Source organism: Ranitomeya imitator, chromosome 3 (genome assembly GCF_032444005.1).
Source record: "Ranitomeya imitator isolate aRanImi1 chromosome 3, aRanImi1.pri, whole genome shotgun sequence".
NCBI classification, from domain to species: domain Eukaryota; kingdom Metazoa; phylum Chordata; class Amphibia; order Anura; family Dendrobatidae; genus Ranitomeya; species Ranitomeya imitator.
The window spans coordinates 830,476,066-830,489,919 of record NC_091284.1 but is presented as its reverse complement, the minus strand read 5'-3'; the positions used below and the strand labels follow the sequence as shown (position 1 = coordinate 830,489,919).

The window sequence follows — 13,854 nt, the reverse complement described above, 5'->3', positions numbered from 1 at the left end:
CATATGTGATACTATGTGGTTAGTCAGTGTATCTAAACCCTTCATATGTGATACTATGTGGTGAGTTGTGTAGCTATGCTTATTATATGTCATTGGTTTAACTACTAGAAATCACCAATGATTATGTCATTAACTCTTCATAAGCTGCAGACCACCAGGGATCCTGCCGCAGACCACCAGGGATCCTGCTGCAGACCACCAGGGATCCTACCACTGACCGCTGAGTTGCCCCAAGCCACCATGGATTGTGAATCTTTTCCAGGCATTTGATAATGACAATCCGTCCTTCTGTCACCGGTATCACATTGGGGTCTGACCCCCGGCCCTCCACCGATCAGATGCTCTCAGCTCGTTGGTCGCTGGATGAAAACCGAACGGAGTTGGCCCGGCGCCGCCCGTACGTTGTGTCGTGGTCATTGCCAAGACCTGCTGCTCTGATCCTGTCCTATAGATCTGCTGGTGCTGAAAACAGCTGATGTTTGGTGGTGCCGGACCCCCACCGACCTGATCTGGATGGTCTTTCCTGAGGTCATTAATGTCATATGCTGAACAGTCAGTTTAACCTTCTCAGTGAATCACCAGGAATCCTGAGATTGGTCCCCAAACCACCAACGATGATATTAACGCCTTTTCTTCCCTAAATGACCCGAGACCCTAAAACTAATTGCTTAACTGTCCCAAACTATGAAGGATTCTGTCCCTAAGCTCTTCACCACCTAGACCACCAGGGATCAAAGAATAGCCTTTTTATTAACCCCAAACCACCTGATCACTATCCAAGGTGAAAAAAACACTTTAAAGAGAATGACTGTAAGTAGAGATCAAAATGAAGTCCTCTCCTTGTGATGCCAGATCCTTCACCTGAGGCTGAGGTCACTGTCTCCCAACCTAAGGCATTGGAAAGAATGTTAGCCTGTAATGACCTCTATGCCCTCAACTGTAGGTGGACACACATGGCCACAGCAGAAGTTCTGAAGTCGAGACAGATGGTCTCCTGTACATCATGGACCTGTTCTGACCCCGTAACTACAAACAGAATGGAAACTGAAGGACAGAAGACGTTCTAAAATAAAATCCCACTTTTATTTCATGTAATCACGGAGGCGCGATCTCCGCATCCAGCACATTATAACTTATACAATAGAATTCAAGTTAGGACTTGTCTCCGCTCAATAGACCATTCATTCCCTGGCAGCAAAGGTAAACATCAATCTGTCTTCATCTTGGTCCCTCTAAAGTCTTGTTCTCCAGACACTGTCGTCTTTGAGGTATGTCGCCTCTGGCTCCAGTGTGTGTCCTGAGGTATGAGAATGTCATATCCATGGCTTCCTACCTCTGAGAGTTCACTCCATGAGGAAGACTAAGGAGATTGTGGTCCAGTTATTAATCCTGAAGTGCATAACAACTAAGGTGCAATAGGCCCCCGGGAGAAGTCTCGGGACAAGTCAAAGTACCAAAATGTTCTTCAAACTCCAAGTGTCATCATAGTAGACATAAGAAATTTGACCAAAGTACAACATTTCATTCTCATGGACATTAGTTCTACATTCTGCACAATGGTGGTTGTAAAAACCTAACATCAAGATGTCCAACCCATAAGAACCCTCATGGACAGGTCAGTCTACTCTTTCTGGTGTTGGTCATGGCTGTAGATACCTTAGTGGTGGCACTGAAAGGAAGCACACAAGCTGTGCCACCACCATAGACCAAACTCATGACCTTCAGGAAGGTCCGGACACATAAGCGCCATCTCTGACCTCCCATCATATGACGGACACGCGGCTGTTTTTGATGTACACGTGGTAGGGGTCACTACGTTTGTCCACGTTCTTGGACCTCGTATACCCAAGGATTAAACTCCCCACAGTCACAGCAAAGAGGAACATGACGAAGATGATGAAGATGTAGGCGTTATCGTCCCGGTTGAGTTTGGAGGTCGTCTGGTTTAACTCTGTATCCAGTTGACACGGAGGATTGTTCAGGGTCTTGTTTATGGCTTGTAGAACAGAATGAAGGTTGTCTAGGAGTTTTTCCATCGGTCTTGCTGTCTCCATAGTGTTTGGGTTATGGACGGTTAGAGATGACTCGTCACAGGCTGAAGATACAGAAGCCTAAAACGGAGACGGAATATTATTGGTCATTCAAATCTACTTTATTCAATATCGTCAGAACACAGAATACTAGAAGATAAAGTATATGACTCCTCCGAATGGACATTTTTTAGTGCATTTTTTTATATATGAAAGGTATGGGCAGCATGAAACATACAGTTAGGTCCATATATATTTGGACAGAGACAACATTTTTCTAATTTTTGTTATAGACATTACCACAATGAATTTTAAACAAAACAATTCAGATGCAGTTGAAGTTCAGACTTTCAGTTTTCATTTGAGGGTATCCACATTAACATTGGATAAAGGGTTTAGGAGTTTCAGCTCCTTAACATGTGCAACCCTGTTTTTAAAGGAACCAAAAGTAATTGGACAATTGACTCCAAGGCTATTTCATGGACAGGTGTGGGCAATCCCTTCGTTATGTCATTCTCAATTAAGCAGATAAAAGGCCTGGAGTTGATTTGAGGTGCGGTGCTGCATTTGGAAGATTTTGCTGTGAAGTAAACATGCGGTAAAGGAGCTCTCCATGCAGGTGAAACAAGCCATCCTTAAGCTGCGAAAACAGAAACAACCCATCCGAGAAATTCCTACAATATTAGGAGTGGGAAAATCTACAGTTTGGTCCATCCTGAGAAAGAAAGAAAGCACTGGTGAACTCATCAATGCAAAAAGACCTGGGTGCCCACGGAAGACAACAATGGTGGATGATCACAGAATAATCTCCATGGTGAAGAGAAACCCCTTCACAACAGCCGACCAAGTGACCAACACTCTCCAGGAGGTCGGCGTATCAATATCCAAATCTACCATAAAGAGAAGACTGCATGAAAGTAACTACAGAGGGTTCACTGCACGGTGCAGCCACTCATAAGCATCAAGAAGAAAAAGGCTAAAAAACATCTAAAAAAGCCGCACAGTTCTGGAAGAACATTCTATGGACAGATGAAACCAAGATCAACGTCTACCAGAATGGTGGAAAGAGAAAAGTATGGTGAAGGCGTGGTCCAGCTCATGATCCAAAGCATAGCACATCATCTGTAACACCCGGCGGAGGCAGTGTGATGGCGCGGGCATGCATAAACCCGGCGGAGGCAGTGTGATGGCGCGGGCATGCATGGCTGCCAGTGGCACTGGTCACTAGTGTTTATTGATGATGTGACACAGGACAGAAGCAGCCGAATGAATTCTGACATCTTCAGAGCCGCCATACTGTGTGCTCAGATCCAGCCAAATGCAGCAAAAGTGATTGGTCGTTGTTTCATACTACAGATGGACAATGACCCAAAACATAAAGCCAAAGCAACCCAGGAGTTTATTAAAGCAAAGAAGTGGAATATTCTGGAATGGCCAAGTCAGTCACCTGATCTCAACCCAATTGAGCAGCATTTCACTTGTTAAAGACTAAACTTCAGACAGAAAGGCCACAAACAAACAGCAACTGAAAACCACCGCAGTGAAGGCCGAGCATCAAAAAGGAGGAAACACAGCGTCTGGTGATGTCCATGAGTTCAAGACTTCAGGCAGTCATTGCCAACAAAGGGTTTTCAATCAAGTACTAAAAATGAACATTTTATTTAAAATGATTGAATCTGTCCAATTACTTTTGGTCCCTTTAAAAACAAGGTGGCACATGTTAAGGAGCTGAAACTCCTAAACCCTTCATCCAATTTTAATGTGGATCCCCTCAAATGAAAGCTGAAAGTCTGAACTTCAACTGCATCTGAATTGTTTTGTTTACAATTCATTGTGGTAATGTCTATAACCAAAATTAGAAAAATGTTGTCTCTGTCCAAATATATGTGGACCTAACTGTACACAGTCACTAAGTGCTATTGGGTGCATGGAGGGTGTGGAGACAGAGGGACCAGATTCTGAGGAAAATTTAGGAGAGTGGAAGAGGGAAGAGTGAGCAGATAGGCTTGTCTAAAGAGATGTGTGTTTAGAGCACGATTAGAAATGTGGGGGCTAGGTAGTAATCAGATTGATCGGGATAGCGCATTCCAGTTAACTGCTGCAGCATGAGAGGAGTCTTGGAGACAGAAGTGGGAGGTTCGGACTAGTGAGGATGTTAGTCTTAGATCAGTAGCAGAATGGGGAGCGCTGGTGGGGTGATAGGAATAGATGAGGGTGGAGATATAGAGTGGTGCAGAAATGTGGAGAGTTTTGTGAGTGGGCGTAATAAGTTTGTATTGTATTCTGTAGCAGATGGGTAACTAGTGTAATGACTGGCACAGGGAGAAGGCATCGTTGTAGCAGCTGGACAGAAATATGACCCTGACTGCCGCATTCAGAACAGATTGGAGAGGAGAAAGTCCAGTCAGTAGAGAGTCGCAATAGTCCAGATGAGAATGAATAAGGGCGACAGTAAGAATTTTTGCAGTTTCAAAGGAGAGAAAAGGTCAGATTCTGGAGATGTTGTTAAGATGCAGACGACACGATCGGGTGAGTTATCGGATATAGGGAATAAAGGAAAGTTCTGTGTCAAATATGATCCCAAGGCAGCTAGCGCTGCTGGGGAGTAATGGTGGAACTACCCAGGGTAATTGCAGTATCGGGCATAAGTTGGTTGGTAGAGGGAGGAAACACGAGGAGTTCAGTTTTGGAGATACTCAATTTAGGAGAGAGGGAGGACATGATGTTAGAGACAGTGGACAGACCAATGGTATTTTGTATGAAGGTCTGGACTGGAGTAAATATTAATTTAGAGGTTCAGGTCTGGGGGCTGCAATAGTTTAGGTGGTTGGTATTTATTCTGCAGGGTCTGAAATGGTGATGAAGGCCTGGGCTGGATGCAGAAGACAAGGACATTGAGCGTCTACAATCCTTGAAGACGCCTCGTGTGAGTCTCTGGGTGATAGAGGAGCTGTGACTTCCCCTGACGAGTCTATAGAAAAGTCTATGAAGCCCTGGAGTCAGAACTAGATGTTACCATTCCCTGTGTAGATAGAATAAAGTTGTGCCAAAAGATTTGCAGAACCTCGGCTCGGTGGCCACGTCAGTAGTCTGTGGCTGGCAGGCTGTAGCCCAGTGAACCTCCTCCAATGCCTATTCTTATGAGTAGCTCTGGTGTGATGTCATCACTGCAGAAGAATACACGCATGACATCAGAAGAGGCATTGGTGATTGGGGCTGTCGGAAGTTTGCCGAGCTCTGGACCAGCGGCCATGGACTGACAATGTGGATAATGGACCCACGATGTGGACAATGGACCCAGGTCGTGCGATTCTTTTGTTCTTACACGATGTGTTACTGCCTGTGATGATTGGAGACCATCAGCATGTAGGAGCACAGCCCTTCTAGAGGAATAGTAACATCCAGGAGTCAATGTTTGTACAGAAAGATGGTGATTGACTGGATGGCAGCAGAGTGGTGGGAAGAGGTTTCCGAGTTTGGGGAACGGTCCGTGGCCCATGTTACCTGCCACCTTTCTCTTGTAGATTCCTCGTGTCCTCAGTTCCCAGCATTACTAAGCAGATTCCCTGCTCTCTGATGACACAATGTTTTTCTTAGAACGAAGCCCCTGTCCCTCGTCCGTCTGTGCCGTTACCCTGCGTCACTGCTAAAAACAGGAAGATGAGTCCGGGAGGATGACTCTGCAGCGCAGAGGTGGCGGTCGGAATAAAGGGCGGCCGCATTCCTCCGAATATTCTGTCCATCTAATGTAAAATAGTCAAAAGTGAAGGGTCCAAGAAGGCTCGGCCAGAGAAGTAGTCATGGCTGTCTGACAATGCTCTCGACTCTATAGGATTGTCGGACCGCCATGACTACTTCTCCTAACATCCGCAAGTCTAGAGCCCAGTTGTTTGCTATTATCTAGTGTCCCTGCCATTATCGATGAGGTGCAGATTCTGAGCTGTTTTCCTTCCCTCTGATGGTTTCCGTAAACTTACATTTCCAAGTTATTACTGACTTTGTGGGTTTTCCTCGGTTTGGTGTAAAGGCTGATATGTGTGCAATCAGATCCCTCCACCGGCCACTCTCCCTCCCCTCTCACAGCAGCAGTCTCACCCAGAAAGAGAGAAGTTGCAGCTCCATCTCCCTCCTCTCCCCTCCGCCCTGATTTTTTGATGACTGCAGGGATTTGTATTTGTAGATTTCCTGCAGGCAGTGAAGGGGAAGTGATGGCGGCCGGAGATGCCACAAATGACCAAGATTCAGATATTCACATGATCTGATGATGCCATTTCATAGACTTCAGTCAACCCTTGTAAAACCTCATGAGATCATGTAGAAGTCATATACGAGGGGGGTCTCCATGATATTGACCATTGAAGAAGCTAGATGACAATGCTAATCGGGGGCAGCACACAGGGGGCACATCAGCTATTGTACCAGTCGCTGGCTGTGAGACCAGAGATTCATCCGCTGGAAACAATGGATGGTAAGAGAAGCACCTGCTGCTGCTTCCGATCAACTCAAAGAAAACTGCGCCTGTGGAGTCACATCCTGAAAACCCCAGGAAGAAACTTGCCCCATTGTTATTCCGGTGGTGTCACTCATCACTGTGCCAGTGCGGCTGCCTCGCTGGTCCCAGTGTTATACTGGTGATCCTCCAGTCCGGAGATGTTACTAGTTACCAGATTGATGTAAAAAAACAATAAAACTTTAATATCTCTGAAGTTCTAAGACTTTCCTCTCCTATGCTCTGTGAGCTGCAAACAACTCTGAGAGTTTGATACAATGTATCAGCCTGGGGTCCAGGCTTTGAGCTCACAGAGCATTGTCTGCACTGGACATAAATGTGGCAATCTAGAGGATGTGAGGAACGACCGCCTGGACAGGGAGAGGACACACACACTGGAAGATGTCGGTCTTAGAGATGTCTGCTGATGTTTAGTGTAATCCAGGAGCTTGGAGATGTTCTATCTGGCAGAGAACTAGAAGTAGTGAGGAGCTGGGAGAGGAGAGGATTAGAGAGCCTGGAAGACTTGGGAGAACATAGGAGCTATCAGAGGTGAGGAGCTCAGGGATACAAGAAATGTGGAAGAGCGAGGTGCTGGGAGAAGCTCTTAAAGGGTTAAGGGGCTGGGGGAGCAGTGAGGAGCAGCCAGAACTGAGATGGCAGGAGGGAGAAGCTGAGATAAATGTCCACAGTCCATCTAGGGGAAATGAGGAGCAGAGACATAGGTAGCTGGGGAAGTTTCCAGCTTGGAAACATAAGGAGCATGGAGGGGTGAGGAGCAGGGTGAGGTGAGGCACTTGAAAAGGTGAGGAGCTAGAAGAAATGAGGACCGATGAGAGGTATGGAGCTGGGAGAAGTGAGGAGCAGAGAGTTGAGGAGCTAAAGGTGAGGAGGTAGGGAAGAGGAGGCACTGAGAAGTAATGAGCTGGAAAAGGTGAGGAACAGGGAAAAGAGCTGAAAGTTAAGAAGCTGAGAGAAGAGCCCAGAGGTGAGGAGCATGGAGAGGCAAGGAGCTGTAAGTAATGAATTGGACGAGGTGAGGAACGTGAGGAATAAAGAGAGGTGAGAAGCTAGAAGAGCTGAGAGGTGAAGAGCTGGTAAAGGTGAGGAGCTGGAAGTAATGAGCTGGAAGAGGTGAGGAATAAGGAGAGGTGATGAGCTAGAAGAGCCGAAAAGTGAGGAGCTGGGAGAGGTGAGGAGCTGGGAGAGGTGAGGAGCTGGGAGAGGTGAGGAGCTGGAAGAGGTGGGTAGTTGGAAGTGATGAGGAGCTGGGAAAAGAGCTGAGAGATGAGGAGCTGGGAAAGGGGAAGAACTGAGAGAGGTGAGGAGAAGGACAAAATGAGGAGCTGGGAGAAGTGAGGAGCTAGAAGTAATGAGCTGGAAGAGGTGAGTAACATAAGGAATAAGGAGAGGTGAGGAGCTGAGAGGTGAGGACTGGAAGAGATGGGGAGCTGGAAGTGATGAGCTGCGAGAAAAACTAAGAGGTGTGGAGCTGGGAGAAGAGCTGAGAGATGGGGAGCTGGAAGTAATGTGGAGCTGGGAGAAGAGCTGAGAGATGGGGAGCTGGAAGTAATGTGGAGCTGGGAGAAGAGCTGAGGAGCTGGGAGAAGAGCTGAGAGATGTGGAGCTGGGAGAAGAGCTGAGAGGTGAGGAGCTGAGAGAAGAGCTGAGAGGTGAGGAGCTGGGAGAAGAGCTGAGGAGTAGAGATAAATGAGGAGCTGGGAGAGGCGAGGAGCTGGAAGAGATGAGGAGCTGAAAGTGATGAGGAGCTGGGAGAGGAGCAGGAAGAAATGAGGAGCTGGGAGAGGTGAGGACCTGGAAGAGATGGGGAGCTGGGAGAGGTGAGGAGCTAGAAGAGCTGAGAGGTAAGGAGCTGGTAGAGGTGAATAAGATGTGAAGAGCAGAGGTGCTAGGAGCAGGGTGAGGAGTTGGCAGACGTGAGGAGCTGTGGGCCATCAGATGTTGGAACCTTGTGATTTTTCTAGTGTTTTGGGGACCATGAGCACAGGAGGACATGAGGGGCTCAGCACATGCCTGTTTTAGGGCACACGTGTCCTCTTCGCCCCCAGCCAGCAGTAGTGCCCCCGTGACCCCCTCTCTGACCCCCCATTGTACGGACAGTACATAATTAGGGTAATTACTGCCGGGTGTGCGGTTACTCTACAAGTGGCCACAGGTCCACGCGGTGACCGCTCTCCTCCTCCAGGCTGATACTTGAGCTCAGGATTTCTCCGGCTTATTACAAGACGCCGGAGGACAAAACATTTACAGACTCCAGAAAAACAGCGAAATACCACGACCAAATATGAGCAACGCCGCCCCGGAGATAACGCAGCGGACCCCCGCACCTCCCCGAGAAGACCAAGGGTAATCTGGGCGATAGCCAATGTGAGCACCACATGTACCACCAGAGGGGCTGCCACCCAGCTTTCCCGGAGTCCTGAATGGTGGAGGACTTAGATAAGAACTGCTGACAACCCTGCACCAGGAGCTTATCAGTTGTCAGCCAGCCTTACTAGGAACAGATATAACCTGCAACACAAAAAGAAGTTCTGGCAACTACACGTCCCAGCAACACCTACTGAGAAGAATGCTGGTTTTAGCCATTTTTTGATGGCCCTGACATGACTATGATAAGAGCCCTCATTCCAGCGACTGATGGATAATAGCGTAAACCCCCATAGTGAGCAGTGTGGACCCACGTGTATAAGTCGCAGCGCCCTCCCATAGTCACTATTAGTGCTCTGAGCCCCCTGCGCTGTAGGAAGGCGCCCCTCCATCACAGCTCTCTTACTTTGATGTCTTCTCATCCTGAGGAGGCTCCAGATGGCGGATCCTTGTGTGATGTCCCTGGGTCTGATCAGATGTGGACTTCTGCGCCCCCCGGAGCTGAGGCTTCATGTGAGCGCTCCACCTGAGTGTGCGCTCCTCTCCTCCCTGCCCCTCCTGCGCTCTCTCAGCCGCACCGCCCCTCTCTACACTGACAGCGCTCTCTTCAGGGACACTTCCTCCTAAACATAAGGGGGGGACTGTTTACATTGTAACATCCCAAAATAATGGGATAAAAGCGATCGCTGCCATTAACTGACGAACAAATCCAAAAACACCGCGGGGAGGGATCCGAAACCCGGTGTCTCCCCGGAATACAGAAATAGTCTCCTGTGCAGTGTGCCTGTGTATGCGGAATACAGACTGCTGCAGTAATATAATAATAATAATAATAACAACACACTGACACCCAAATGTAAATAACCGCTTCTTGTGCCGCCAACATTGTTCCAAAAGTGACTACCACATGCCTCATTTATTTTCACTTTCTTGGCGATCTCTGAGGAGCCAATGCTCTGACTACTATATACGGCTGATATGGCCGGCATTGGAGAGTTTCCCCCAATTACTTTGACTGTTTACATTCACCACTAGAGGGAGCTCACTGCATACAGATTTATACAGTCACCACAAGGGGGAGCTCACTGCATACTGATTTATACAGCCACCACTAGGGGGAGCTCACTACATACAGATTTATACAGTCACCACTAGAGGGAGCTCACTACATACAGATTTATACAGTCACCACTAGAGGGAGCTCACTACATACAGATTTATACAGTCACCACTAGAGGGAGCTCACTGCATACAGATTATACAGTCACCACTAGGGGAGCTCACTACATACAGATTTATACAGTCACCACTAGAGGGAGCTCACTACATACAGATTTATACAGTCACCACTAGAGGGAGCTCACTGCATACAGATTTATACAGTCACCACTAGAGGGAGCTCACTGCATACAGATTTATATATCGACCACTAGAGGGAGCTCACTGCATACAGATTTATACAGTCACCACTAGAGGGAGCTCACTACATACAGATTTATACAGTCACCACTAGAGGGAGCTCACTACATACAGATTTATATATCGACCACTAGAGGGAGCTCACTGCATACAGATTTATACAGTCACCACTAGGGGAGCTCACTACATACAGATTTATACAGTCACCACTAGGAGGAGCTCACTACATACAGATTTATACAGTCACCACTAGGAGGAGCTCACTACATACAGATTTATACAGCCACCACTAGAGGGAACTCACTACATACAGATTTATACAGTCACCACTAGGAGGAGCTCACTACATACAGATTTATACAGTTACCACTAGAGGGAGCTCACTACATACAGATTTATACAGTCACCACTAGGGGGAGCTCACTACATACAGATTTATACAGTCACCACTAGGAGGAGCTCACTACATACAGATTTATACAGTCACCACTAGAGGGAGCTCACTATATACAGATTTATGCAGTCACCACTAGGGGAGCTCACTACATACAGATTTATACAGTCACCACTAGGGGGAGCTCACTACATACAGATTTATACAGTCACCACTAGGAGGAGCTCACTACATACAGATTTATACAGTCACCACTAGGAGGAGCTCACTACATACAGATTTATACAGTCACCACTAGAGGGAGCTCACTACATACAGATTTATACAGTCACCACTAGGAGGAGCTCACTACATACAGATTTATACAGTTACCACTAGAGGGAGCTCACTACATACAGATTTATACAGTCACCACTAGGGGAGCTCACTACATACAGATTTATACAGTCACCACTAGAGGAGCTCACTACATACAGATTTATACAGTCACCACTAGGGGGAGCTCACTACATACAGATTTATACAGTCACCACTAGAGGGAGCTCACTACATACAGATTTATACAGTCACCACTAGAGGGAGCTCACTACATACAGATTTATACAGTCACCACTAGGAGGAGCTCACTACATACAGATTTATACATCCACCACTAGGAGGAGCTCACTACATACAGATTTATACACTCACCACTAGAGGGAGCTCACTACATACAGATTTATACAGCCACCACTAGGAGGAGCTCACTGCATACAGATTTATACACTCACCACTAGGAGGAGCTCACTGCATACAGATTTCTATATCGACCACTAGAGGGAGCTCACTACATACAGATTTATACAGTCACCACTAGGGGAGCTCACTGCATACAGATTTATACAGTCACCACTTGGGGGAGCTCACTACATACAGATTTATACAGTCACCACTAGAGGAGCTCACTACATATAGATTTATACATCCACCACTAGGGGAGCTCACTACATACAGATTTATACAGTCACCACTAGAGGGAGCTCACTACATACAGATTTATACAGTTACCACTAGAGGGAGCTCACTACATACAGATTTATACAGTCACCACTAGAGGGAGCTCACTACATACAGATTATACAGCCACCACTAGGTGGAGCTCACTACATACAGATTTATACAGTCACTACTAGGAGGAGCTCACTACATACAGATTTATACAGTCACCACTAGGAGGAGCTCACTACATACAGATTTATACAGTCACCACTAGGAGGAGCTCACTACATACAGATTTATACAGTCACCACTAGGAGGAGCTCGCTACATACAGATTTATACATCCACCACTAGGAGGAGCTCACTGCATACAGATTTCTATATCGACCACTAGAGGGAGCTCACTGCATACAGATTTATACAGTCACCACTAGGGGCGCTCACTGCATACAGATTTATACAGCCACCACTAGGAGGAGCTCACTGCATACAGATTTCTATATCGACCACTAGAGGGAGCTCACTGCATACAGATTTATACAGTCACCACTAGAGGGAGCTCACTGCATACAGATTTATACAGTCACCACTAGAGGGAGCTCACTACATACAGAGTAATAAAGCGACTACTGGAGGGAGGGGTTTACGTATTGAATATGTTTATAAAGTGACTCCACCAGCAGAATAGTAAGTGCTGCTCTGGGGTATAATACAGGAGGTAACTCAGGATCAGTAATGTAATGTATGTACACAGTGACTGTACCAGCAGAATAGCGAGTGCAGCTCTGGAGTATAATACAGGATGTAACTCAGGATCAGTAATGTAATGTATGTACACAGTGACTGCACCAGCAGAATAGTGAGTGCAGCTCTGGGGTATAATACAGGATGTAACTCAGGATCAGTAATGTAATGTATGTACACAGTGACTGCACCAGCAGAATAGCGAGTGCAGCTCTGGGGTATAATACAGGATGTAACTCAGGATCAGTAATATAATGTATGTACATAGTGACTGCAACAGCAGAACAGTGAGTGCAGCTCTGGGGTATAATACAGGATGTAACTCAGGATCAGTAATGTAATGTATGTACACAGTGACTGCACCAGCAGAATAGTGAGTGCAGCTCTGGAGGATAATACAGGATGTAACTCAGGATCAGTAATGTAATATACGTACACAGTGACTGCACCAGCAGAATAGTGAGTGCAGCTCTGGAGTATAATACAGGATGTAACTCAGGATCAGCAATGTAATGTATGTACACAGTGATTGCACCAGCAGAATAGTGAGTGCAGCTCTGGAGGATAATACAGGATGTAACTCAGGATCAGTAATGTAATGTATGTACACAGTGACTGCACCAGCAGAATAGTGAGTGCAGCTCTGGAGTATAATACAGGATGTAACTCAGTATCAGTAATGTAATGTATGTACACAGTGACTGCACCAGCAGAATAGTGAGTGCGGCTCAGGAGTATAATACAGGATGTAACTCAGGATCAGTAATGTAATGTATGTGCACAGTGACTGCACCAGCAGAATAGTGAGTGCAGCTCTGGAGTATAATACAGGATGTAACTCAGGATCAGTAATGTAATGTATGTACACAGTGACTGCACCAGCAGAATAGTGAGTGCAGCTCTGGAGTATAATACAGGATGTAACTCAGGATCAGTAATGTAATGTATGTACACAGTGACTCCACCAGCAGAATAGTGAGTGCAGCTCTGGAGTATAATACAGGATGTAACTCAGGATCAGTAATGTAATGTATGTACACAGTGACTGCACCAGCAGAATAGTGAGTGCAGCTCTGGAGTATAATACAGGATGTAACTCAGGATCAGTAATGTAATGTATGTACACAGTGACTGCACCAGCAGAATAGTGAGTGCAGCTCTGGAGTATAATACAGGATGTAACTCAGGATCAGTAATGTAATGTATGTACACAGTGACTGCACCAGCAGAATAGTGAGTGCAGCTCTGGAGTATAATACAGGATGTAACTCAGGATCAGTAATGTAATGTATGTACACAGTGACTGCACCAGCAGAATAGTGAGTGCAGCTCTGGAGTATAATACAGGATGTAACTCAGGATCAGTAATGTAATGTATGTACACAGTAACTGCACCAGCAGAATAGTGAGTG

General features: G+C 46.4%; 1 protein-coding gene across 2 annotated transcripts; it reads right to left on the bottom strand.

Moving 5' to 3' along the window:
- Positions 1-1,061: 1,061 nt before the first annotated feature.
- On the bottom strand, positions 1,062-9,500 carry KCNE3 (potassium voltage-gated channel subfamily E regulatory subunit 3). Of its 2 annotated transcripts, XM_069759470.1 has the most exons (3): positions 9,314-9,500; positions 5,535-5,676; positions 1,062-2,111 (listed from the first exon to the last, which is right to left on the bottom strand). In XM_069759470.1, exon 3 carries the CDS (start codon positions 2,052-2,054, stop codon positions 1,764-1,766), a length of 291 nt encoding a protein of 96 aa, XP_069615571.1. In that variant the 5' UTR covers positions 2,055-2,111; positions 5,535-5,676; positions 9,314-9,500; the 3' UTR covers positions 1,062-1,763. The 2 variants fall into 2 exon arrangements, with proteins under 2 accessions (XP_069615571.1, XP_069615570.1); XM_069759469.1 differs by lacking the exon at positions 5,535-5,676 and having other exon boundaries at positions 9,314-9,495.
- Between the last annotated feature and the right edge of the window lie 4,354 nt (positions 9,501-13,854).

Bases quoted from the DNA above. Each gene is read 5' to 3' on its own strand.
- KCNE3 (XM_069759470.1), bottom strand. From the start codon at position 2,054: ATGGAGACAGCAAGACCGATGGAAAAACTCCTAGACAACCTTCATTCT.